The sequence below is a fragment of the Lycorma delicatula genome, chromosome 1, assembly GCF_047948215.1.
Source record: "Lycorma delicatula isolate Av1 chromosome 1, ASM4794821v1, whole genome shotgun sequence".
NCBI lineage: Eukaryota > Metazoa > Arthropoda > Insecta > Hemiptera > Fulgoridae > Lycorma > Lycorma delicatula.
The window spans coordinates 392176642-392203370 of record NC_134455.1 but is presented as its reverse complement, the minus strand read 5'-3'; the positions used below and the strand labels follow the sequence as shown (position 1 = coordinate 392203370).

At 32.4% G+C, this 26729-nt stretch overlaps 2 protein-coding genes across 3 annotated transcripts in view; one reads left to right on the top strand and one right to left on the bottom strand.

Moving 5' to 3' along the window:
- The window catches only part of LOC142317363 (uncharacterized), a 427416-nt gene that overhangs the window by 184993 nt on the left and 215694 nt on the right, over nucleotides 1–26729 (bottom strand). The window lies entirely within an intron of this gene.
- The window catches only part of LOC142317360 (uncharacterized), a 418387-nt gene continuing 399751 nt past the window's right edge, over nucleotides 8094–26729 (top strand). Inside the window, exons 1-5 of one of the 2 annotated variants that reach the window (XM_075353849.1) lie at nucleotides 8094–8220; nucleotides 10560–10616; nucleotides 13480–13527; nucleotides 17797–17838; nucleotides 26113–26151. In XM_075353849.1, coding sequence (XP_075209964.1) covers nucleotides 8162–8220; nucleotides 10560–10616; nucleotides 13480–13527; nucleotides 17797–17838; nucleotides 26113–26151 — 245 coding nt within the window. In that variant the 5' untranslated portion in view covers nucleotides 8094–8161. The remainder of the gene's footprint in view (nucleotides 8221–10559; nucleotides 10617–13479; nucleotides 13528–17796; nucleotides 17839–26112; nucleotides 26152–26729) is intronic. The other variant, XM_075353851.1, reaches the window with a different exon arrangement.

Here is a 26729-nt window from a genome sequence, read left to right as displayed (position 1 = left end):
CAATGAAGTTTTAAACCGGATGTTCCTTTTTCTGCGTAGTGTAGGGTTAACCCAAAAAATTTAATATTGTCGGGTGTATAACTTATTCTAGAAAAGTTTTTTGATTTTGTTAACCGAGGAGGGAGCCTTTTACACTCCCTATCCGAATCTGTTAAATTTTATTTTTTATATAGATTTTTTTTAAATTTATTATTTTAGGTTTTATGTTTTAATGACTCGGTCTGTGATATTAGTTTTATGTTTTATTTAATTTCTTTATTTTAGTTTTAACCTAGTTCTATGTTTTATGTTTGTTGCTCATTTTTTAAAAACTTTTTTGTATCATTTTTGTGTTCTTGTTATCCGAGAATGGGCCTTTTACACCCATCTCAGACTTTGTTTAATTGTTTTGCTTTTATTTTTTATTTTTATTTTAAGTTTTAGTTTTACGTACTAGTTTTAATTACTTTTATTTTTTTTTTTTAATTTTTAAAAATACCCGGTCGATGATAACGTACAGACGTTTTTCGCCCTCCACAAAAAAAAAAAACAAAAAAAAAATGTTTTTGACTCGTATCATTTTTAACCATTACAAGACTACTTCATCGATCTTTTCAAATTTAAATAGTTTGCGTCTTTCTCCTACACTTTCAAAAAATCTAAAAACCGAATCACGATTTTTAAACATTGTTGATGCACTACCGGTCAAAATTTCAGACGTTTTTACCACGTCTTTATTTTTCTTTCCGCTTTCTATCTTTTATTAAGCTGAGCTTTGTGTTCCTTCTTATAGATTTCCGTTTAGGGATCATTTTGACTTTTTTCTTATCGATGTAAAACGTGGTGGGAACTTATAATTGAACAAACTGAAATGTCTGATATTTATACAACGTGAAAAATATATTTAAACAAATTAAGTATTGAAATATTACGTATTGTTGTCGTTTGATAGTTGATTGATCAGCTATCAAATAACAACAGATACTAACTTATCGTTCAGTAAATAAAATATTGCATAACGATTTTTAGTCTTTATTTCCATATTTTATTCTCTTTTAATTCAATTTATTTTTTATAATTTTGCATTCTTGTTTGATTTTCAGTCATTACAGAGTTTGAAAAAATATAGTATTTAATTTTTTGAGTAATGAGGTGAATAAAATAAGCTGTATACATGTAAATAGCAATGACAAAGAAAAATCTTCTTTTTTCATGTTTATGAATATTAAAATGTAACCGTGATGTTAAAGAAAAATTGTTTTTTTCGTATTTCGTGCTTAACAATATGTAATTATTATAATATAAGAATATGTAAAATATTTTTTTCTTTTTCTTTAAACACGTGTAAAGTAAATTTGAATATACGTTTCAACAATATTTTTTAAAATTTTATTATCGGTACCTTTTTTCATTTACTATTTACATTATTTCTTTAAAAAAATTACAAGTTGAAAAAGCATAAAAAGTTGTGATTTATGTTTAATATATCCCAATTTATTAATACGTCACTAATCACTCACGTATTTTGCACTTGGTTTAAAATGTTTTTTTTAATGTTATTATATTGTCCGTTACCCAAACTGAGTAATCTGCAAACGTATTAGCCGCAAATTTCTCTTCAATGAAAGAACACAGTATAAACTACTTCAATTCAGTTAATGTAATCTTTAACAAATCCTTTAATGTAAATCCTTGTCTGCAAATTCTTTTTTCAACAATGTATATTTTTTGTCTCGTGAATCAGATGAAATTTTCACATACAAACATTCTCACATACATAATAAAAGGTAAACTTACTATCTATGTCTAAAAGTTAATTACTACACATACATACATATATATATATATATATATATATATATATATATATATAGAGAGAGAGAGAGAGACAGAGAGATAAATTTATTAATCACTGGTAAAACGGAATTTTATTATTTTCATTGAAAAAATTCTTAGCTGTGTCCTACAATGAATCTCAAACATTTCTACTGCACTTCTTTCTATCCACAGCACCCTCCAAAATTTGCTTTTCAAAATCTCCAAAGTAGCATGTTTTCCATAATTCCAGAAAAAATAGTTAAGTCAAATTAGTTAAAATTAAGACTTAGCAGAACTGTACTACATGCGCATTATTATAAATATATTTAATTTTTAATAATACAAATTATATTTTGGAGATTGCCTGCACATCGTTTCAATGTATTTACCATATTAACCTGTTCATTAAAAAGTCACACCAGTAAATCTATATTCAAATGTATTTTTGTTTTGTGTAAACATTTTTATTGTTTATTCCGTTTCATTTCACGCCATTAGCTATAATCATAATCGATAAGTTTTATCCTTTTCGAAAAATGTAGTTCTCTATTCTGTATGAAAAAGTTAAGTTTCTATCTCCAATTACTATAACCAAATTCATATTTATCTGGTTCCTAACTTATCGTAAAGAATCTAACGATTACTTTACTGAAATAATAAAGTTCACTACAATAACTATCCGGTAATAAATGGATATTTGTTATAGCTGTAAATCAAAATTCACAGCGATGAGATCATTCGATAAATTTTTCGACTGTTATTTTACGAATTTATCTCTTCATTCCTAACGTTTTTTAAACGTGGCCATTCGGAAAAATTATCAGATTAATACCTATGCAGAAAACTAAGTTAATTTCTTCAGCAAAGTACTGAGATTAATCTTTATGTTGTTTTAAATACAAAAAATATATGTTTTTCGTTGAAGTAACTTCAACCTTACAATCTTTATCTCAGAATTTCAATTTGATTTTCTTTTTAGAAGCTTAAAAATAACTTTTAATGACTTAATCGTTTATCCTACTTAGTGATAATCGATTCCTCTCCTTAGAGTTTAATTTGAAACCAGAAGTCGTTATCATCTATTTTCTTTTGAAAATCTTCGGTGTTGCTTCTTCATCGATATTTAGAATACACAATATTTCAGCGATCCTGCAAACTGTAAGATTTTCAAGTGATCAGTGGAGAAGCTCAGATTTCGGGGAGGAAAATAACTCGGGAGAATGAGAGAGTAGCTTAGTAGCATAAGCTTAGTGGCTTATGAGAGAGTAGCTTTCTCAGTATGCACTAATAAAAGAAATATATTAAATAAAAACACATCATAAAATGTGTTGTGACTGGAAAAATATTCAAGTATTCCTTTAATGTATGTTCGAGTAAACCTTCAAAAAATTTTAGAATTCGGCTTTTATTTTATTCTATTTTAAAATAGTATAGGAAATATATATAATTTTTCCAGCAAAGGAAAATTTAAATGAATAAAATTTCAATTATTCTCCACGTGAATGACATTTAATAAGTTAGTTGTAGCTGTATTCACAAAACAAGCTCTTTTTATGTTTATGCGCCGTATAGATTAAACAAAATCTTTAAACAGAAAACCTTCTAAAAGAATACAAATTATATTTTCATGGATATAAAGATTAGATGAATTCGAAAGTAAGTTGGAAGACGGTAAAGTCAGCAAACTGTCCACATTCTTTAAAAATAGACTTATTGTGAAATGCAAAACAGGGAAGTAAAATTAATAAGATGAGAAAAATTTGATAATTAGAAAGGTAGGCGAAGACATAGCGAGTAGAATAATCAAAGGAAAGGAGTAAGAAAACTACTACTTGGCGAAAAAAAATCATTACCAGGTAGAGGAATATATAGGTAACATAGAGATACTACTCGATGGCCAAAATTATCAGGTGACATCCTAAAGGAGGAAAGTAATCGGTGTTAATCTCGTAAGATATTATATTTTGGAATTAGAATTTGCTACAGGTTTAACGAATTTAAACAGAAGTAAAACGAATTTAAACAGTAGTATGTGGATGACATGCTGTCAAAATTATTAGTTTCTTTATGATTTATGAAATAAAGAGGGTTTAAACAACAATGAAATAATAACACTGAAGAAATACCATCCCATTTTAAATTAAATATAACTCAACAGAAAATTTTAATGTAGAAAGAAATCCAGCCAAAAATTTGCTAAATGCTTATTATAAATACGTTAGAAACTTTAATAAATATATAATTTAAAAATAAATAAAATCCTCTTTTTAAACAATTTATTTGAGCGCAAATGTTGAACTTTTTGGATATTTTATGGAAGAAAGCACAACTTTAACGTCACGAACAATCGCAATTTTATGTTAAATTAAATTTGTGTAATTTTTAAATTAAATAATGTGTAATTAATTCCTAGTAAATCCGTATTATTTTGCTGAGGTAGTATTGCTCATAAGTAAATATTTTAAGTTACAAATTTTAATGCTTTACATTCTAATTGTTACTGCAGCAACTATTTTATATCAGATTTTTCAAAACCAACTTATATATCATAATATTTAACTAACAATACAAATTTGATGAAAGAACCGAAAATTTTACTTATATTACTTCAAAAGAAGAGATCTATAGAAGTGCAACAATAATAATTTTTTATTGTTTATCTTTTACGTCTATTCGCCGTCAATTTACTTCATTTGCGAGTGTAAAAATCGTAAAAATCATAGGTATTGTGTGATTTAGAGACCATTTAATAATGAGGTAAGTAATTTTTTTTACCGATAGATTCTCCTTTTCCTCACTTTTTTCAAATCATCATATTTATTTCTATTCTCAAAGATTTAGTTATTTAATACCCATTAAATCTCAAAAAACTGAAACAATTGGTTATAAATTAGCGTAAATTTTTGAATTAATTCAACATAAAAATTTATTTCTTTTAGAAATCGATGCTATTTCCACTGATTTTTTGTTTATACTTGATGGATCTTCTAATTTATTATGTTATATAGGTAATCAATACGTAAATACATCTTGTAATGAAGAAATGCAGCGTTTCATTGATATTTATTATATAGAAATTTTTTTCACGTAAATCAGTGAAAATGTTTTAAAATTAAATAAACTTCTTTTAGCTCACCATTTAATTTTTACTTTTTACAAATTCTTCATTTACAATTTTTGAGAATTTATAAATAAATTTATTGTGGAATAAGTATTTCCATTCCTTTCTAATAACCTCCATATTGGCGACAAGAAAGACGATATAATTTAGCCAAAAATCCTATTCTCCCAATCATTTTATGAAATAAAGAAATATTTTTTACATGAAATTTCACGAAATAAATGTTTTTAATTTCTATTTCAACAATTGGTTTTTTTATAATTTTCTCTTTGTAACTAATATTTACCTATTTTTGTAATAATTTTACACAGTACTGTGTAAACTGTTATTGTATTACAAATTAGATAAATTAATATTATTTTACCTTGCAATAATTTAAATTATTTTATTAATAGAATCTGGCCTCATGTGATTCGGAGGTGACCTACTCAATCTGTAAGGTTCGATAGATCCACGGCGTCTATGGAGGAGATATTAAGGAGTTTGGAAAATTGTGTCGACCGAAGGAGATTCCGTGCTTAATATCCACAAGGTAGGACAAAGGTCTCTTCAAAACCACGGAGGAAAAGTCGGGAATACCGGAATTAAGCCCTGGCTATGAGGCGGCGATGGGTATGTATTTAAAATGGGACAAAAAGATTCAGTTCTCCAGGCGGGTTTGCGATTTGGCGCTGCGAATATGCCGCATGTTGAATGAAGGAAAAATCGCCCATGACATTGTACAGTGGAGGCCCCCCGAGGACCTCTACAGGAAAGACCTCCTTCTTGGGTAGGCGCAGAAGGTTGAGGACACAAGTGGAACCTTCGTTCTGGTCATAAACTAGGCAATGGAATGTAAAAGTGAAATATTTACTTCATAACTTGCATATAGTTATATTTAAAATTCACAAACATATTAAACATGGCATTTGTCCAAAAGTTAGTGAAGAAATAATGTATTTACAGTCAAACGTGCATTTAATTTTTCATAGTATTGGCGGTTTTCGTAGCATTGTCGGTGTCTTAGGAGAGCGTGAATTTTTATGTTACATCCTTTTAGGCTACGATAAATGCAAATTAATGATTAAACCGCTCCTCTGATTAAAATTTTTCTGGAATTTCAAATGCAGATTACAAACCAATATTTTTTCAGTATATCTAACTCAAGTCTATCTAGCATATCTAACTAGCAAATCAAAATTTGCTAGTTAAGCAATATTTAAGAAGAATATATAAACAATAGACAATAAACAATAAACTAAAATAATAAGTGTTTACTATGTAAATAAATAATAAATTTCTGTTCGTTGTACAAGACGGTTTTAAAGATAAAAAAAGGCAATTATATTTATTTCTCGATTCGAGAAGTTTGTTCTTTTTTGTTTTAGATTTGGGTTTCCACGATTTCAGAATCAGTTCTTTATGTATGCTGAAAGTTTTAACAGGCAGTTTTGGAGTGAAGGAGAATGTTTTATTGAAAAGCTGTGAGTAATTTTTTAGATGAAAACCAAAAAGAAACATTAAGAACTTTTTTTCTCTTTATTACTTATCAGTTTTACAAGAGACGATGGGTAGAAGGCATAATAATAAAATCTTAAATGTATGATACTTAGATAAAAAATTTCAAATATATCAACTCACCTTTTATTTAAAAAATAAGAATTAAAAATCTACAAAACAGGCAAACTGTAATATACCTTAGATATAAAATTTCTTCAAACATTTGGAAAACCAACAAATTAAGTTATATTATATTGTAATAAATTAATTTTTTTAATAAATAAACGTAATATATTTTTATACATTTAATATTTTAGACAATAATTAAATATAAAGCGATAACAAATTACATAAAATATCATCTATTTGCAAAAGAATTTTAACAATAAAATGATTTTAAATTCAGTCTTTAAAAATATGTTTTAAACAAATGCGTGGTATATTAAAATTAATAATTTATATGGTAGGAAATTCTGATTTCATCAAGGAAAAAGGCTTTTAAAAGTACTTATCATATTATTGTTTTAGAAAAATTTAAAAAATGTAAAAAAAAATTGGGAAATTTAAACCTTTAGACTACTTTAATTACGACAGCGTTGTAGTTCTAGTAAGAAGTAAAAGTAATTTATATTTTTACATTATTATCTTAAATGCATTATTTAAATAATTTTATATACATTTCGGTTATATATAATGAAATAGGTATATAATCTTAGCAAGAAGCGTATCTAATTAAAATGTGATCTGAATAAAGTAAAAACCAACTAAAATTTTGATGCTTGAAAAGAAAAAATTAAAAATAAAACGATTGCGTTTTGATGAAAATGAATCTTTATTTATTTAAGCAAAATACGATCAAGTGGAATCGGTTTTTATGAATATATTAATTAATCAATGCAACAGTGCATCAAACCGGTCAAATGAATAATAATAATGACACAAAGCATTATTGTGTTCCTACACACTTTATATAAATCTATTATAATCCCATGATTTTTATTTAAATAAACAGAGCCATCATTTTTTTAATATATTATAGAATCTTGAATTTCTGATCGAATATGATTTCTGATCTAACGAATGATTTTCATAATTACAATTTAGTAAAAAATTAAAAAACTATTTTCGATTTTTAAAATTACGGGAAAAAAATAACAGCGTATTAGTGTTACGACCTTTTTCTGGAAACTATTTATCAAATGTAAAATGTCTGTTAAAAACGAATTTTGAAAAATAAAGTCATTTTCATGAAAATGTTTACTGTTGCTGATTGTGATAATAGATTATCATAGCCGAACAAGTATGCATGCATTTATCCGTATTGTTTAATATTATCAGAAAGTATATCTGTGTAATTCATAAATACTAGTTTCGATTATTAAAATTGAATGCAGAATTAGGATTTCAGAATGTGATAAAAATGATTTAAACACAGTTTTCATTTCTCGGTTGGGCCGCTCTTGCATAATGCAGAAAAATATAAATGTTAGGATAGGTGAAACATCTTGCTTTATCTGATGCAAAAGAAAACACCAACACGTTGAGTGTGTGCTTACTAGTTAAAATTCAACTTTAAATGTTTTTTTTGAAACAACAATGCTTACTCACGTTTAATCTTAGTACTTACAGCGCATGACGACTGAACCTCTTTCCTTTGCTATATATAATGCCGCATAATAAAAATTCACTTTATAACTGAACATCTATTCACGCAATTCAAGTACTGATAACCGAGTTAAGAGTAAAATTTTATTTTTTTAAATTATGCGTGCTAAAATTTTGATTTTCAACCTAATGATGTTTAATGCGATAAATGCGTTACTGTAAGTATTTATAATACATTAGTACTGAAATATTTAATTCATCATATTTCATAGATAAATGAAAATACATCGTAGTCGATAAATCAATTATCAGAAAACCAGTAGGGTCATATGATTTGGTCTTTAATAGTGTATATTTTAAAATTTAATCTAAAATTAATTGATATAACTTCGTTATTGGTAAAAAGTAAGGTTTAACCACACAGAGTGTTGAATTTACAGTATCCCTTTTTTTGTGACGTAATATTTTATAACAATGGTTACATCATATTCTCTAAGAAGATACTAAATGATTTCCTGAAAAAAAATTTAAAAAATTGATTAAATTTTATTTTAGTATTTCATTTATCAAAATCGGGTTAATTTTTCTAAAAAAATTCGCATATAATAAACCAGTTTCTATTATTTCATGAATTTTTCATGTGATAAGTAATTCACCATATGAGTCGAGGTTATGGTAGAACAATAAAATGCAAATTTTGTACAAAATGCAAAATCCGGGATTAAATCTTAGCCAGGCTTTGCATAAGATTTTTATCTCGTTTTTCCGCGCACCGATCTTTGGCTTTTTGAATATAACCCTATTAGAAGTTGAATTTTTTTAATGAGGAAAATTTTTAACGTGTTACATTAGAAAAAATTCAATCAATTCCTTAACAAATGGTTATTATTTTTGTAACTTAAAACAGTGAGTTCTGAATGAAACGCTTATTATACATAAGCATAATTTTCTTATGATTTGATATTTTGAGTCGTCTATTAAATTTCATTCATTTAAATAGCCAAGTTATTTCTGGGGGTAAAATTTAGAAACAGCAGTTTACATCTAAAATGACGAGCATAATGTTTCATAGTTAGTCCTAAATTTATAATTAATAAACATAAATAAATATATGTCTAATAAACGATTTCTTTATGAACATTGCAAATGTATTTTATTTTGATATTGTTGTGGAGTTTCATATAAAATTAAAAAAAATTCCAGTACCAAATCTATGTTTGATTATCTATTTCAATACAATTTATAGAAGGACAGAACTTGTTTATACTAATCTTACTGAAAGACTACATTTGGATCAGGAAAACAAATTTACAAGTTTAAAATAATAGGTATCTTCTGTGTCTGCAATTTAAATATTTATAATTGGGCCACCGTATTTTAAGCACGTTCCACAAAAGAATGCACTTTAAAAAGAATAAATTGTTAGATAACAGCGGAGAAGATTTTGAATTTAGATCATGAATCGAACGTTTCAAGGGACGAGAATCGAACTGACAGTTTACCTAGGATTGTATATATCAAATAAACAGCAAAATAAATTACTGCTTTGCCAAAACACGGATAAATCCTTATTCAAAAAAAATAATTTCTAAGATTACTCCTTGCGAAAAACTTTTTTTTGGAAAAAAAATTCAATATCTAAAAATGAAAGAAAAGTCGAAACGATTTTTTAAGAAACTGTTCTGAAATTCCAAAATATGTTTCCCCAACTTATGAAACTATTTTTTGTGATTTACTTACTACAAAGTTATTAATATACGTCTATATTCATTGTTGTCCACTGTCTATTAGTGTAAAATGTATATCACTGGCGTAGCGATCTGTGATCCATTCAATAATTAAATAAAACTATAATGTGTAATTGTAATATATATATATATTATAAACCTTAATATTGAATTGTCTGCTCGATGGAAAAACAGGCAATTCCAATTTCATTGTAATGCAATTTCATAAGAAACTTTATTTTTATTTAATTTCATTCGTATTGTTTACTGTAACTGTTAAAACAGTGAGTTCTGAATCAAATGCTTATTATATATAAGCATTATTTTCTTATGGTTTAAAACTGAAAAAAATCAGTAAAAATAAGTAAAGTATCCACTGTAAAAATTTACTGTGCATATTAAGTTACCGTTATGAATTTGCGCAAAATAACCTAAAGTACAGTAAAATTGTGTTAAAATACCAATATTTATATCGTGGATTCAGGTGTAAAATTCCGCCAGATATAAATAATATTACGAAGAAAATAAAGGCGTTTTGACCACTGAGGATGTTGTCAATGGTTTGGGTTTTATTTTAATCTAATTTTATTATTGATACATTACATAAAATATTAATAGATGTAGGTATATCTTCAAAAGGCATTTTCCAACTTTTGGATTTAGAAGTTGCCACATCACCTATGAAGTTTATATCTTACAGCATCCGGTTTCATTAGTCCATACATTCTGCAGGATTTCCTATTTTATGACTTTTACTGTTTAAATCTACACTAATAAATTTTTCAGCAAATCATGCAGTTTAATCTTGTCTAATTTTGTTTAAATTTCAGGAAATTAAACCCTGATGAATATACTGAATGTACAAGGGATGAAACACTTTCATATAGGTACGTAAGTCAGTTTATTTATTCATTTATTACTATTTTTTTTAATAAAGGTTACATTAAATGTTTTTCAAAAACTATGATAAAAAAAATTAATCATAAATTCTATTTGTATGAAACGAAGTAAAAAATATGAATCAGTAAACTTGTTTCTTTAATAAAAGTTACGTAATATGTAAGCAGCACGAACTAAATTCTCACATACATTTAATGCTTTACAAATATTGGGATTTGAGCTGGAAAGGTAAATACATACTGAGATGCCTGTAACACTATTGAATTTTGTTACAAAAGTATTCATCTCTTAGGCAGGAGCATTTTGGAAATCTGAAAATGAGAGACATCTGTAGCGATTTTTCAAAATATTACACCTGTTCAAAGAATAGCTTATTAATTCTAGTGTGCAACTTAGTAAGAGAAATTTTTGTACTGAAGACTTATATAAATAGTTCTAAAATTTACTAGGTAATGAAATTTTAAAACGATGAAACTGTTTTTGATTTGTGTAAGCTCAGTTTTCCTACCCTTTATTTTCACCATCAAAAATAAATCGGTTCTTGAATATTACTCTACGTTATTTCATTAATGCTGTCTTTAATACGTCATTAATGGATGGCAAATCTTCATAGAAATGATACCTGAAAAAACAAAAACGTAGTTCACGCATATGTACTTCATATTTCTTCTAATGTTTTATCGTGTCCTCTGTAAATTCGAAGGTCGCAATATTCCTGTAGCTCTGCAAACCGTGATTCGTGACGATTTGTCTAACCGTACAGCTCTGTTTTACGATGCGCACCTAGTTGTGGAAAAATCGGTTACTAGGGGAGCGCGAAGGGTTCCCTTCTCGGTACCCTGTTGTGGAACCTGGTAATTGACGATTTCCAGATGGATTCACGGATCAGGCTTTCACCGATGACTGTCTCCTTTCAGTTCGTAGTAATTCACGACCACAGCTAGAAAACCGGGCGCAGGCGGCCTTGTCAACCGAAGAGGACTGGATGGACACTCAAAATTTAAAGATTTCTGCGCCAAAGACGAAGTTTATGCTTCTCAAGAGTACAAATAAATTATCGTACAGTCGTAACCCCCATATTAATTAGAAAGGCTGTGTAATCAGCCGAGTTAGAGTTCTACGGACTTAGGTGTTTTGTTTGATGAAAAGCTACTGTTTAGCAACTACATTAGCAATTAGCGGCGGACGCCGTCTCTGTGATGCACAACCATAGGTGGATTGCTCGGAAAGAATATGGGTTGACGGGCCGTCAAATGTACAGAGTGTACTGAGGGGTCTTTGAAAGCATGACCTCATACACGACGCTCGTTTGGGCGCATAGATAGGATATGAATAGAGCACTTGTTCAAAATTTAAGGAATGCCCAGCGCAGAGCCTTAATTGTATGCACTGGTGATTTTAAAACAACCTCCTACGAGGCTACCACCGTATTGGGAAAGACTATTCCAATCAACTTGTGGTGAAAATTCGGGCAGCCATTGGAGATTGCGAAGAGGTCGGGATGCCGAGGTGTTTGGAATACGGTTTTTAGCCGGGCCAAACCCAGAGCGGAACGGTGATCACAATGCACCAGTTCTGAATTTCGTTCAGTTGTCCATTTCACGCCTGCTGAAGAGGCTGCAGTGCCTCGAGATGGAAGCATGGCAGCTGGAATTGACTGCCCTACACTTAGGGGTGGGGGGGTCACAGACCGGGTCAACTTGAAACTTAGAGGTAAAGGGGAAAATATGCTACTCTCAAGCGGCGAATGAATGTGGCGAGAGCCTCATTGTCGTATCGTGTGGGAGTTCCATGATGCGGTTGCTATGTTCAACCGACATCAGTACTTTACCTAAGGGAAAAGGCCACTACCAGTGCGGTAGGAGTTAGCTGTGTGAAGCTAATTTAGAGATATGTATGGCTGACACCCAATTAAGGCTCCAAGCGCTTTAATATCGTGGCCGGGTACTTGCTGGCATTCAGCAACCTAGCCGTGGCAGCGAATTGCTGTTTAGACGACGTAAATTTTAATTTATGGATAGCATATATATTTTTAGTAGTTGACGGGGTGCGCCTACCTATTGTAGTAAATATATGACAAGCGAGCGTTTGGAACACGTAAGCCGGTGGTGTGTGGCACCGCGCTTGGTCGGCTCACGCAGTTAGGTAAGCTCTCGGAGATATTTAGGACAGTGATCGCTAAACTGTTTGGAGTCTCAGTAGTCTTTTGTGGCACAGACATTTGGTCTTACCACTTAGGGCGTCTTATTGGGGAAGTGTCGAAAGAAATGCTTAGCAAACAATCTAATGTTTTATTAAAATAAATAATGAAATCAAGAAAAACATTATTTCAAATGAATTCATGTTGTTTTTATGATATAGATTCTCATCTAAGTTATGTGTTTTCTTTTTTCCTGCAACTCATTGCGAGATTTATTATTGCACAGAGATTAAAGAGCATAAATCTTAACATGCATTTTAGCTTCATTCAGTGATAAGTGACTAACGATTCATCTATTGAGTCATTCTCAAATTATTAAATAGTAAAAAATAAAGAAGGTACTTTAAAAAACTATTTTCTTACATAAACCGATTTTTATTTGATAAAAAAAAAAATTATAAGAGTTCATTAAATCGTTTTTTAATGACTGGTAAAACTGTAATATTTGATAAACAATCAGGTCATATCAATTTTTTTCAAAGGACGGCAAATATTTAACACGATAATTTACAAGATTCTTCAGGAATACAGAAAATATAATACAAAATAAAATGTTGGTAATTTCTGAATTATCAGCACAAAACTTTTTAGATTAATTTTAGTAGTTGCTGATTAGTATCCATATTGTAAACATTAATTTTTCATTACAGTTGTGAATCGAAGGAAAATTGTGTGACAACGGACGTAAAACCCACAAAGTAAGTATTCTGTCAAAAATAGTTATTTTACCTAAAGAAGAACACGCTCATGTTTTCTTTTTATTAGGCAGTAGAAGTTGAAGATAATAAATATTGGTACGAAAATCCCATAAAAAGAATCGTTCATTGTTCAGTGGGATGTACCCCATACTATTAGTTTCTGTTAAAGATAGAAAATTTCATTCTCTAAACTAAGTCATGAAGAGAACATTGGCACGATTCTTAATGAGAAATCGACTATCCCATGAGCCACGATTAATTTCTATTTCTGTTACCAGCAACAAAACATAGCTCGCTTTGATAAGATAGATTGAAAATACACTCAAAGTGTTGGAGATTCTGCGTTGGTACCATTTTGAACTATGCAGATTGCTCAATAGAAAGGAAAAATTGAAAACTCCCTTTTATTATTTAGTATTACAAAATACTTTTTTATATTAAAAACTTATGGAAAAGTCGGAAAAAATTTACTTGCTTGTTGTTTTATGTATAGAGGTTCAGATAGTTCTGGACCATATTAATTTAGTTATTCACCGAAAGAGCTCAATGCCACCAGGTTTCTAGCGTAGCGGAAAATTTCTAAAATTCTTCAATATAATTCCGCTACCTTCAACGCAGTAGACACTCACCAAGTCACAATTGTCGCGTCGTTCTTTAATAGTAGTGCCAAATTTGTCGTTTATGAAGACGTGTAACGAGTCGAGGACATACAATGCCATTCTGAACGTAGAAAAAAATTGTGTTCAATTTTGAAAGATGTGTAAACTTTACGACAATGCAGAAGGGAAAATACATCTGCTGTTAATATTGTACAAGATAAGATTACTGAAAGTTCACTTTTATAATTTATTCCACGAAATAAGGAAAGACAAAGAGATATTTTATAAATATTCTATATTACTTAGATATTAACAGCTAATTTTCAAATCGTCTAATGATCATAAAAAATTAATTGAAAATAAAACACTGATAAACTACACACCACCAGAAGAGAAAATTTAATGAAATTTAAAAAAAATTCGGCTCCAATTTAATTTAAAAAAGTAAACAAAGGAAGAAATGAAAAATCATATGCTTAAAAAAACTGCTTTATCTGATGGGAAATCCTACGACGGTACATCCATGTAACTCTTGGAGTACTAGTAACCGTAGAACAATTATCTTATCCGATCAAAAAATCTGTGCCGGGATTCAATTTATATGAGTTTTTATAAACGCGTTAATCTTACGTTGTGTTTTCAGAACAACTGAAAGATGTACCGACTCGATTACAAGTTCGATAGTTGCTTTGGATAAAACCGTTATCTGTAAGGAAGGCGTAACACGCTATCAATTATCAACTCGTGCTCTCAATTTTAGGATTCGGATTGAAATTTCATCACTGTGGTTCAGAATAAATCTTTTTAGATTTAGACAGACTAATATCAAGAATATTAAGATTCTCCGTATAAATATTCACGTCTAACAAATAAACCGAATAACTTGAAATATTTTTTCCAACGATTCACCGGGTTTTGCATGGTTTTTTTCTGAACACTGGCTGACCAACGCAGAAGATATTTCTGAGCAACGTAATAATAAACTTCCTGAATCATTTTGTAGAATTGCATATAAAATCGGGGAATCTCAATTTCTGTTAAAGACTACCTTCTCAAAAAAGTTGAAAAATCCATATTTTCATGGAAGAGATTAATATTTAATGCTGTCCAATTCAGTGTTATAATCTAAAATCAATTTTATTGATCATGCATAGATTTCCTTCTGGTACTTTTAAAACCCTAATACATACACCATTGGTAATCTTTGAAATTGTCAATAAATTGAACGCAATAATGTGTCGTGATTTTAATGTGAATTATCGAGCTCTGTAACGAAGGATTATTAATTTGAATAAGTAGGACTTAATATTTAGATCTCCCAGCCAGCTACAACAATATGTACCTCTAACAGCTGCGCTGATTCTCTCCCTACCACTATATTTAACGGCGAGGTTGTACCTTAATAACTTAATTTTTAATAAAGCTAAAAAACTTACGGTTAGTTTTATCTCACAACCTATTATCTTTTTGTTATTTCAAGCCGTTTGGTTACATTTAGCAGAAAAATCCAAATCAGTCGCTCTCGAGTACAATGCACCTAATTAAATGCAATGCAGTATATAATGATACGAGGTCTGTTCAAAAAATACGTAGACTAACGTCATAAAACAAAATGTACTTTATTTAGAAGTTACTTGTCTGGCTCCCCTTAAAAATACTCTCCTCCCCGACGCACGCACTTATCCCAACGGTGATTTCACTTTTAGAAACAGTTCTGGAACGCTTCTTTTGTGATGTTCTTCAGTTCCTTCGTCGCATTTACGTCAATCTCGGGAATCGTCTCGAATCTTCTTCCTTCCAAAGGCCTTTTGAGTTTAGAGAACAAGAAGAAGTCACAAGGAGCGAGGTCAGGTGAGTAGGGAGGGTGAGGAAAAACAGCGATCGAGTGTTTGGCCAAAAACTCACGAGTTCTGAGGACTGAATGGGCTGGAGCTGTTGTCATGATAAAAAAATCAGTTACCACTCTTCCACATTTCTGGCCATTTTCGCCGGTTAGCGTTCCGCAGACGTTTGAGAACTTCAATGAACTTCTCTGATGGTCGCCGTCAATTTGCCCGAACTTGGGTGTTTTTTTTCTACGTGTGAGTCGTCAGTTGACGTGGAAGGACATCCAAGACGCTCATCGTCTTGAATTGACTGACGACCATCTTTAAAACGTCCATACCACTTAAAACAAGTCACACGCCGTGAGCCGTCTTGAGCATATCAAAAGTTTCACCTGCAGATTTTTCGAGTTTTTTTTCTGAACACTGGCTGACCAACACGAAGCCATTTTTGAGCAACTTAATATTAGGCTAACACAAAATTTCACAGCAACTCTTTGCTCGTTCAAGTCATTCATTCTAAAATCCGCCAAACGAAAAACACACATCACAAACAACTGCGAAGCTAAGCAACCACTAATGATGTTTGTAATCAATAATATGCTTTGTAATCAGCTGATCTGTAGGAACATGGCAACGCCAAGCGGATTTGACTGGAACCAACTGGATCCGCGCAATTCAAACAGTCTACATATTTTTTGAACCGAGCTCGTAAATTGATTTCTAAGGCACATAAGAATTATTTTAGTTTACTAAATAGAGATTTACAACACATATTTTTAACAACCAATGATTGTGTTCATTGTTGCGATATAATACATTTTTTAATAAGGAAATGAAATATGTATATATCACCCCAATGAAATATACATCATATGACTTATAGCAATGGAACGAAAGGTCACTGTTAATAAATGTCAATTTAAGAGGCATAGAAGGAAGAGAGTTAAGACAGTGATGTAACCCCATCTGCATGCACTCGTAAGACATAAAATGAACAAATAACACACAGTTTTTTTTTATTACATAACAAGTATAGTTTTAAGTTTTTTTTTAGCATTCAACTGACACTGAATGTTGAGGCAAAATTAATATTTGAAAGCGTATATTATTTAACGGCTCAGAATTATTTTGTAAATTAACATCTCTTTTCGAAACTGTTTTGCACGGAAAAAATATTATCGTGAATCTTTTATCCTAATTTTATATCAGTTCTAATTTTATCTACTTATATATTTTTTTAAATTGTTTAACGGTTTTTTTCCAAACTGTTAAACTTATAAAATATTGCTCCAACAAATAATTGAAATATATTTTCCGGGACAAGTTCATATTCTTGAACTCTTTAGTTGAGTTACTTTAGTTGATGGTCCGATATTTTTTTCGATGATGCTTTTAATCATGCAAAATATATCTTAAATCTAGATTAAATATTTCTATTACCTCATCTTATTATTCATAATTTTTTTATTTATGCTTTGTGGATATTTATATTTTAATGAAATAGTTTATCTTCATGTCGGTTAAATTCTTCCTCAATATTTCAGTTAAATAAAAAAGAAAATTATCCTTTTTTTTTAAATAAACAATTAATAAGAGTTCAAACAATAAATATGTGTTTTTTTCTTGGAAAGTATGAGTGAGGAAAACTGGAAACTAGAAAAGTACTGCAGCATTCTTCAGCATAATATTCTAGTGAGCAGGATTATAATGTTGAGGATGAGCTAAGAAAGTGGAAAATTTAAGCATTAATTTCTATTACGCACAGAATTTTTTTCAAATTTTGGCCAATGAGCCTGAATTATAAATGAGTAAATTTTTTTATAGCCAAAATTACTTTATTACAGAAACGATTTTTTTGGCAATCTAAAAGCTTCCATCTTCACATGGTGAGTAAACATTGTTACTTATTTATTCGTAATCTAATTATACAATATTTACTCAAAACATATTTAAAGAAGAATTTTTTAGTTTTATTTGTTTAAATATTAAGTGGTTTGCTAACAACGATATTACTACGTAACAAGGATTACGTAGCCCAATCTTACTACGAAAATAACTAAGTCCCATATTGAAAATTTTTGCACCGGCACAGGAGACCAGGATTCTTTCTTAGGTTTTAGGTCTTTGATGTTAAGTATTATTATTAAAGACAATGTAGAAGAAGAAATACAGATTTTCTGTTTTAAATTAACATTAAATATAGACTTAATAATGAAACTGTATTAAATTTGTTTATTGTACGGGGATTTCTGTAAAATTTCTTTACCAGAAGATAGTTTCAAGATGCACTTTATACAATGGATTGAATTGAATTGGCAGAAAGCACCGTACATTTGAAGCTTATAATAGCAGGGATTGGTGAAAAAAAATTATTAGTTTGAAGTATTTCTTTTAACTTGGCTTTTTATATCTTTAAAAGTGGATTTAAATATTCCAGAATCCTACACATAAATTAATAATAACTCTAAATTGTATTTACATTTAAAATCGTTTTTATATAAAGTTTGTAGTTTACATGTTTAAAATAAAAGGTGTAAATTGAAAATAAATTTAACATATAGTATTCTATTAAGTAAATAGTCACCATCAAATATTGTATTTGTATTTCCCAGAAATACAAATATTATCAAATTTCATACCTTTGACTTTATTTATCGATCGGAATAATTTACATGTAGTAAAAACAAAACAATTTAAAATGTTTTTTTACGACAGGCAAATATGCAAAAATTCCTGATAAAAATCTTGGAAACCTCAAAAATAAAGAAAACTCTTTAAAAAAAATAAAATTAAACTTATATTCAGTAGTAGAAAACTAAATAGAAAAAATCTAGTAATTCTTACAACCAAAATTTTGTACTAATCTTACAACCAAAATTTTGTACTAAAAAAGATAAAAAACTATAAAAATCTCCAATTTAAATGACAGTACGTATCAACTGGTTTACGTGCACACACAGATGTGCTTCCTAGTAAACATCAGCGCTGATGACATATTCGTGAATGTTTGGTTATAGGCTCTTATCAGAATTCATACTTTTGAAAAATTTTAATGGAGTACAGATTCGGTTGCTTAATTTACCTAAAACACTGGCTGGAGGCCAGTGTGAGTGATTATAGTCTTATAACCTATGAGATTGCTTCCGGTGGCGGTCCAAGAACTCCAGATTCGGGTTGCGATAACCTATTGGGTCTGGATCTGGACAGGCTAGGGCGCGAGTGTGCGGTTGCCTTACAAGGGTTGGAATTGCGCATTTTTTTGGAAATTGGTTAACCGGCATTTCTCCCGCCACCACCCCATTCGGTCGCCTTAGAGCATAGATCAAATGTCAGTGCCACGATACGGCTACTGTGCCTCTAAAACAGCTATGTAGCTATGTGGCTATGTAGCTTTAGGATAATCCTCTATGTAGCATAAAGGATTAAACGGCATATTGTCAGGGTCAATTCCATGGAGCTCCTTATGGATGTAGTGGATGATGAATGTAGACTATTTAGCGTGACATATCTGTGACTGCGACGGAGGAACGTTTGCTGGGGGAGAACGGAGTTAAAAAGCTGCCATCGTGTAGACAATAAACGGGATTAAGAAACGGTGTGGAAGGAATCTGTGCTAGCAGATAGACGTGGAGTAAAGGATTCCAAATTGTTACTAAGCGGCTCGGTAGATCATTGCCTGTGCTACCGGGAAGAGCATGTGACGATTCGTTTTACGGTACTCTTCCCGCTCGGAGAAATCCAGCCTAGGGAAATGATTGTGGCTGATCACATCCCGCCTTTCAGAATTGAAGAGGTTATCCGGGCTGCAGCGGATGAAGTAGCACAAGAGCCCGGGTCCATATGGAATACCGGTGTTTCAAATCTTGGTGGAAATGTAGGAGGCGCCAGCAGAGCTCCTTCGGTACTAAGTGGCGTTTTAAATCAACGATCCATCCCGGACACCTGCAAAACATCACGGCTAGTTTTAATCAGAAAACCCAAAACTGAGGATTCTCTGTCTTCGTACAGGCCTGTATATCTGGAGAACAACATTACTAAGTTGTTGGAGCGTATGATCGCCGTAAGGTTTCGGAAAGAAATTCGGCGTAACGGAGATCTCCTCCACGATCGACAGTTACGTTTTCGGCCTAGAAGGTCAACAGTTTATGCTGTCAATGCAGTAATGAAGATAGTTGACAAGGTGGTGGCCGGTACCTGGAGGACCAGGCTTACACCAAAGGTAATATTTCTCGATGTGCGGAACACATTCAGCTCCCTCAGCTGGGAGTCTATCTTCCAGGCATTGAGAGGGCTGGGCGTTAGTGGCTACATGAGGAGAATAGAACTGGATTATAGCGAGGATTGGCAACTTGTATATAGGCTGGGGGATAACGAGCTGTGGTTCCGGTCTACGCGTAGAGTGTTCCAGGACTCTGTCTTGGGACACTCTGGAACGTGGTCTATGATGAGCTACTTTGGCTACGTTACACGGGATTCTCATGGTGACTCCCTTTGCCTACGCTGATGAATTGGCCCTTGTGGTGGTGGGGAAGACTTTGCAGGGGGTGGCAAACGCTGCGAATGCAGCTATTGACAAGATTGGAAGATGGATGACGGAAAAAATGTTGCAGCTCTCCCGAGGAAAATATGTAATCGTCTCTCTGACTGGGAGACGGGTACTGGCCTCCATTGCAATCAAAATAGAGGAAGAGGTGGTCCAGTCGCGGAAATCCACCAAGTACTTGGGAATTTGACTGGAGCACAAGCAATCTTTCACCCACTTTGGGAAAGAGATTAGCGAGAAGGCGGGACGAATGGTCCAACGTTTGGCAAGGTTACTCTCGAACATCGGGGTATCACGAGCATCAAAAAGAATGCTGTATGCACACGTGGTCAGTGTAGACACATGGTTAATGTTAGATTTCTCTATGGCTTTCCGGCCTGGAAGAGGGCCATAGCCGTAAGACGCATCAGGTGGATCCCAGAGGGGTACGGCGTCGCATGACCCTCAAAGTTGCATGAGCATATGCCTAGGTGTAGACAGAAGCGGTCCTGGTGATCACAAAGCAGCCAGCTCTTCAGCCGCTGCCAGATGGTCGAGTGTTGGGCCACCGGGGAGTGCCCAATGTGGACATATATGCGGCCACGTTCAAGATTGCCAAGCTAGATGGGATGCGTCCACTAGGTGAACGCACCACCTTATCGCGGTTATAAAGCCGTGGTCCGGTCGGAGGTTGGTTATTTAAATTACAGGTTCAGGCAATTCTTGATCTGCCATGTGATCTTCCATGCCTTGTAATAGGAGGACGGATCTTCCTTCTTCCCTTACTGAGGCTACCCGGATACCCCGGAACACGAGGTGTTCTGGAGCGCACACTGGGATGAATACCGCCTAGGTTGTTCGGTGATTACCGGACCGCTCAGCGTGGAGAACATCAACGACACCATGTTACAGAGCTCCAAGTTTTTTATGCCCTCGAAGGTTTCGTAGCGAGGGTTCTTCAGGAGAAGGATCGGGGATATCGGGGATGAGGGACAGCTCTCTGCAGAGCTGCCTATCGCACATGCTTTCACGAGTGTGTGGTAGCGATGAGGCTTTGAGACTCTCGCACCCCCGAGCGGAGAAGACCGAATTCTGGGGGGATGTCTCACTCGAAGTGTCCCCGTTAAAGGCAGTGGCATAAAGATCGATTCCCGGCTCCCGGAGCGGAGACCGAGGGACAGCATAGCCGGGCCCGTCAGATCCTACTCTGGGGGCTTTTTTTTGTAGAGTTGAGGAATCCCTTTTACAGACGGTAAAGCAGTGTCAGGGTCGTCTGACACTATCAGGTCCCGCTAGGTTTTAGGAAGAGCGTATGTATACCTGCGCATTACCGACTAAACGTCCACCACTGGCTATCCACCCTCCCTGGCATAACTAATAAAGCATTCCATCAGGTAGAGGGAAATCGCAAGTACAGATCTTAAGTTAAATCACAATATAGATTCTTACATGTGATCATTAAATAGTCAGTACAAAATGTAATACAAATTAAAAATGATACATGTACAAATACAGCTAACCATATACAACAAACAATTTACTACCTAAAACTATTGTTATGTAAGTACCAGACGATAAAAACGAAAAAACTTTGTCTGACGAGGATAAAAGTCCTACCGAAGAGAACCGCAAATTATTAGATATGAATTCTAAAAATATTAGATTCGTTGTTCCCAGAAATAGTCAGGAGGGTTAAAAAGGTTTCACATTTCTTAATAAACAAAACCATAACAGGTGCAAGTGGCTTCCCGAAGAATATCAGGAAATTACGTGACGAATCGATTCTGATCGAAACATGCTATGATGAACAAAGTCGATCTATTTTACGTCTCCGTAATATGGGTGGTATACAATCTCCCGAGATTGCCCAACTTTTAAAGAAGAAAATTGGCGGGAGAGATGCCAGCTAACCAAAATCCTGGTAATGTATCCAGGTATCCCACAGGATATTAAGGAATGCCTAATAGCTGCATGAGTGATGCTATTAAAAGCATTCCTGACATCTACAGTGACCAGTACACACATCCTGCCTGTGAGCCCGCCTCTGTCATCGAGTGTAATTCTGCGTGCTATCTCGCATTCTGCAGTTATCGCGTCTAGAGCGGACCTACATCTCCGGAAACCAAATTGTTTCGAAGAGAGTCCGCCCATCCCTTCAACAGTCTCAACTAACCTGTGTGTTTACGCCGTTGCGTAAAGTTGTTTTATTCCAATGAATTCAAGGTTATGGTCGAGTCTTGTAGTTTACAGGCTTGGTTATTTATTTCGCATTTTTTGTAAGGCTTATCATACGTGTATTTTAAAATAGGTTGTTTGGGTTTGTTTTCGATATCATTTCTCTCAGACTCCAGCTTGACTGACTGTTGCATCATCATATTGGTGTTAGCTTATTTCATATCTCGCGTTATTTATTGCTGTTTAGTCCTAATATATATATATATATATATATATATATATATATTATTCTTAAGTATTTTTGTTCTTATCAATGTCAATATTCTCATAGTACTTAGAAGTCTATTTCTCTTTGTCTGCCCTGATGTCATTTCTTCAACTTGCGTATTCAGAAATTTATTTTATCAATCTTACGTAATTCTTTAGTGGTCTGCTTGCTTGTCAATTATTTTTGTTTTGTCTTCGTTCCCGAATGCCACACGTTTTCTCTAATCGTTCTCATACTAACACTTAGACACTACTCTTGTTGTCAACACACACACACACACACACACACACACACTTCTGTCCATTGCTTTGTTCGCTTCCACTACTTCTCACCACGCCAGCTTTGTTCATTCTAGTCCTGACTTTCACGTTGTGTGGATCGTGGTCCTCCCGCCTTGGAGGACCAGGCTTCGATGTTCTCTCTCTCTCGTATAATGTTAATACTTTTGTCGTCTTCATACTCTTATAAACGTTGTAGTATTTCTCTGTCGAAATATTCTCTAGTTCTACTCGTCAGTGTCTCGCAATTTCACCGATCTCTCGTTTCTTCGTTAAGTTATTCTTCAAATTCTATATTACGTCTCTGTGGAAAGTGTTTCAATCACTACAAACTGCCAATTCTATCGACGCCGAATCTTCTCGAGCTGCTGATCACATTTCATCGATGCAGAATCTCTCCAAACTCGTTGCTACATTTTTGAGACGACACGTCCTGCTTAACCTCTAAACCACGTCTCACTCCTGTATTCCTGATACACCACTGCGGACTACGCCCAGGATTACTGTATGTATTCATTTACCTTCATTCACGAGTTCGTCTCTTGCTAATATTTGTGTGCTACAGGCAAGTTCAATTTTCATTATCTATTACGTTAAATAGTTATTTTATCATTAAAATTTGTGGAACATTCACTTCATCATACCTTATGCCTTTTAAGTTTCAATTTCAATTACAAGTTTAGTTTAAAAAACCATTTACTCACTTAAGTACAGTCACGACAGGTGACTTATATAAGGTTGTGTCATTGTTCAGCTGCAACCTATTTTTACGTGCTTTATTATGTCAATTTGTTGTTATAGTAATTAACTCTATAATTTAATCTTGGAACTTGTTAATCGTCAAGAATAATCCTTTTCTACTCATGAACTGTATTCATAATACTTCTCGTAAATTAACCTAAAGCAAATTACTCCTGATGTGCAGTTATGTTTTAGGACTTTGTAATTTTATATTTTCAAGAACGCTTATTTACCAAAATGAACTCTATTTATATATTATTTACTTATTTAAATTTGATTATTGTAATTAACTCTTTTTATACTATAATTTTATTGTGGCCTTTTTTCCACACTAAACTAGAATTACACGTTTGAATTATTTATTGCTAAGTTTTTTCGTAAAAACCAGTTAAGATTTACTGTAATTTATTTTTCTATGTTAATGACATTTGTTCATTGCTGATTTTTCAATATTACAGCATATGTTAGTAATGCAACAGTTTTCCAGTTATACTTTTTTATTGATGTTATGTTTTATCTAATTGAAAATAAGGTGTTTTATGTTCTCTTGTTTTCAGGCGTTGTTAAATTGTATATTGTCAAAATGTGTATTTAAAAAATCTATATTCATGTATTTTCTCATTTAATATTATTTTTACTGATACGTTGATTCAGCTGATATTTATTAAGTATCATTAAGTTATGTTAACTTCATAATTTCATTTAGCTCAAAGGGATTTTGGGCCCGGCGCCCTGAAGCTCTTTTCGGGTTGGTGGCCCTGGAGCTGAGTTATAGAATTCACTGTACTCTAGCTGAGTTTTAAAGTTTAAGTGAACTAAACTTATAATTAATCTTTCGAACGATTCACTATTTAAGAACAAACATTTTTGTTTTTGGCAAATTACACTGTATCCATCCGCGATTTTGTGCACAACTTTCTAAAAACCATGTGTTTCTAATACTACATTAAAACGTTTATATCTCGCTCAACATTACACCTACAAAGACGAAATGTAAACCTACATGTGTCTTATACTATATTTAATGCTTTTAACGCTAAAAATGTGATACTGTCTGTAAAAATAATTATTAACCTACAACTTTGTGCCACGTCATGGCACGGGTTAATATTATAGCTAAATTAAAAATACCTTTATTTGTTAAATTAACAAATGAAAAACGTTTCAAATGTCGATTACTCACATATATTGTTGTTTTATACACACTAACACTTAAACTGACAACTAAAAAATACCACTGAAGATAGGATTTAACGGCGGAGGGAAAATCACCTCGTAGTGGTAAGGTGCATTTTCGGTCTCTTCTACTCCGGGGGCTTGAAGCGGGCGCAAAGTAAGATCGAACAAGCGAGTCGTCGAGACTTGGAGGCCCGTTAGAATAAGGCCCAGTTAGAATAATACACTTCCCTGGGCTGTATAATACTTGTACACAGCCCAGGAGACTATCTGTAGGATCCAGCCCGACTAGAAGGTAAAAAAAAAAAAAACACAGAAACTCCTACTTAATTTAACTGACACAGATTAACTATTGTTGTAGGGGTAGGTCCCAAATATTAAACTGAATTGACACAACGAACTGTAAGTATAAACTGATTTATTAATGCACAAAAAATGACTTTGTTCATAGAAAAAGTACACTGAATGAATAGTGAACGGTAATACTGAATGTGCAGCCGTCGGCAACCGGAGCACGACTAGCACGACGACAATTGAATAGTATGCCTTGCTCCCAACAGAGCGAGGCAAACACATGTATTGTATATTAGCGGGAACACAACACGCGTAGAAAACGCAACAATTGTCAATACATCAACTTTCATCCTCTAGTTATAATAACTCTGCACGGTGTTTATCGTATACTTTTAATTTTATCTTCTAAGTAAACCTGTCGCAAAATTTTGCAATGAAAATTGTTGTTGCAGTGTTGATTAAATCAACACTGGAACAAGTTCTATATATTATGTAAAATTTAGAATTCTTTTGAAATCGCCCAATCCTTTTAAAAATTACAAGGGAGTGAAAAAAGCTAATTTAGTCAAAAAATACATTTCTGGTGATAAATAATTGTATTACTACATATAAGGCATTAATGTTAAGATATAATAGGAATATTTTATTGTTTCTTGATTTCATTTCATTTATTATTTTTTTTAAAACTTATGTGTTTAATGTACAGGCGTTCAGACTATAATTCTCTACAGAAACTGAATAATCAGTAAGTATTTTTATTGAGCAATTTTTCCTCCTAATTTCTTTTCTCCTCATTTCTCTGAAATTCTTTGATCCTTCTCTCAAGTGTTAATATTTTACCTCTCTGATACTAACCTGCTTTTTATTTTTTGTTTTTTTTGTTTGCTAGTTCTGTTTCTATCAACCGTCCGTCTTTCCATTAAGGATCCTCTTCTAATTCAATCATATTTCACGAAGCGTTTCGTTTTATTACAAAATTGGACTGGGAAATTTATTTTTCGTTACTACTTCGAAGGTTTTTTCATTCTGTTCAAAAATAATATTACACCTCACCTCCCTCACTCAGAAATCCTATTTTATTTTCTGAGACTTTGTCTCTATTTTAATAGTATTTATATGCTTTCTAACAAAATAATGAATAATGTACAAGTTATAACGTAATTTTAATGTTTCGCTTACAAACATTTATAATTATTGTAATATTTCTATTATTATTTATTTTTATCACTAAACTCAAAAAAAATATTTATTTTTATCCAGTATGTAACGTGTGATCAAAACGATCTGAGTTCTGTTACTGGATTGGTCTCTGGTTGTAAATAA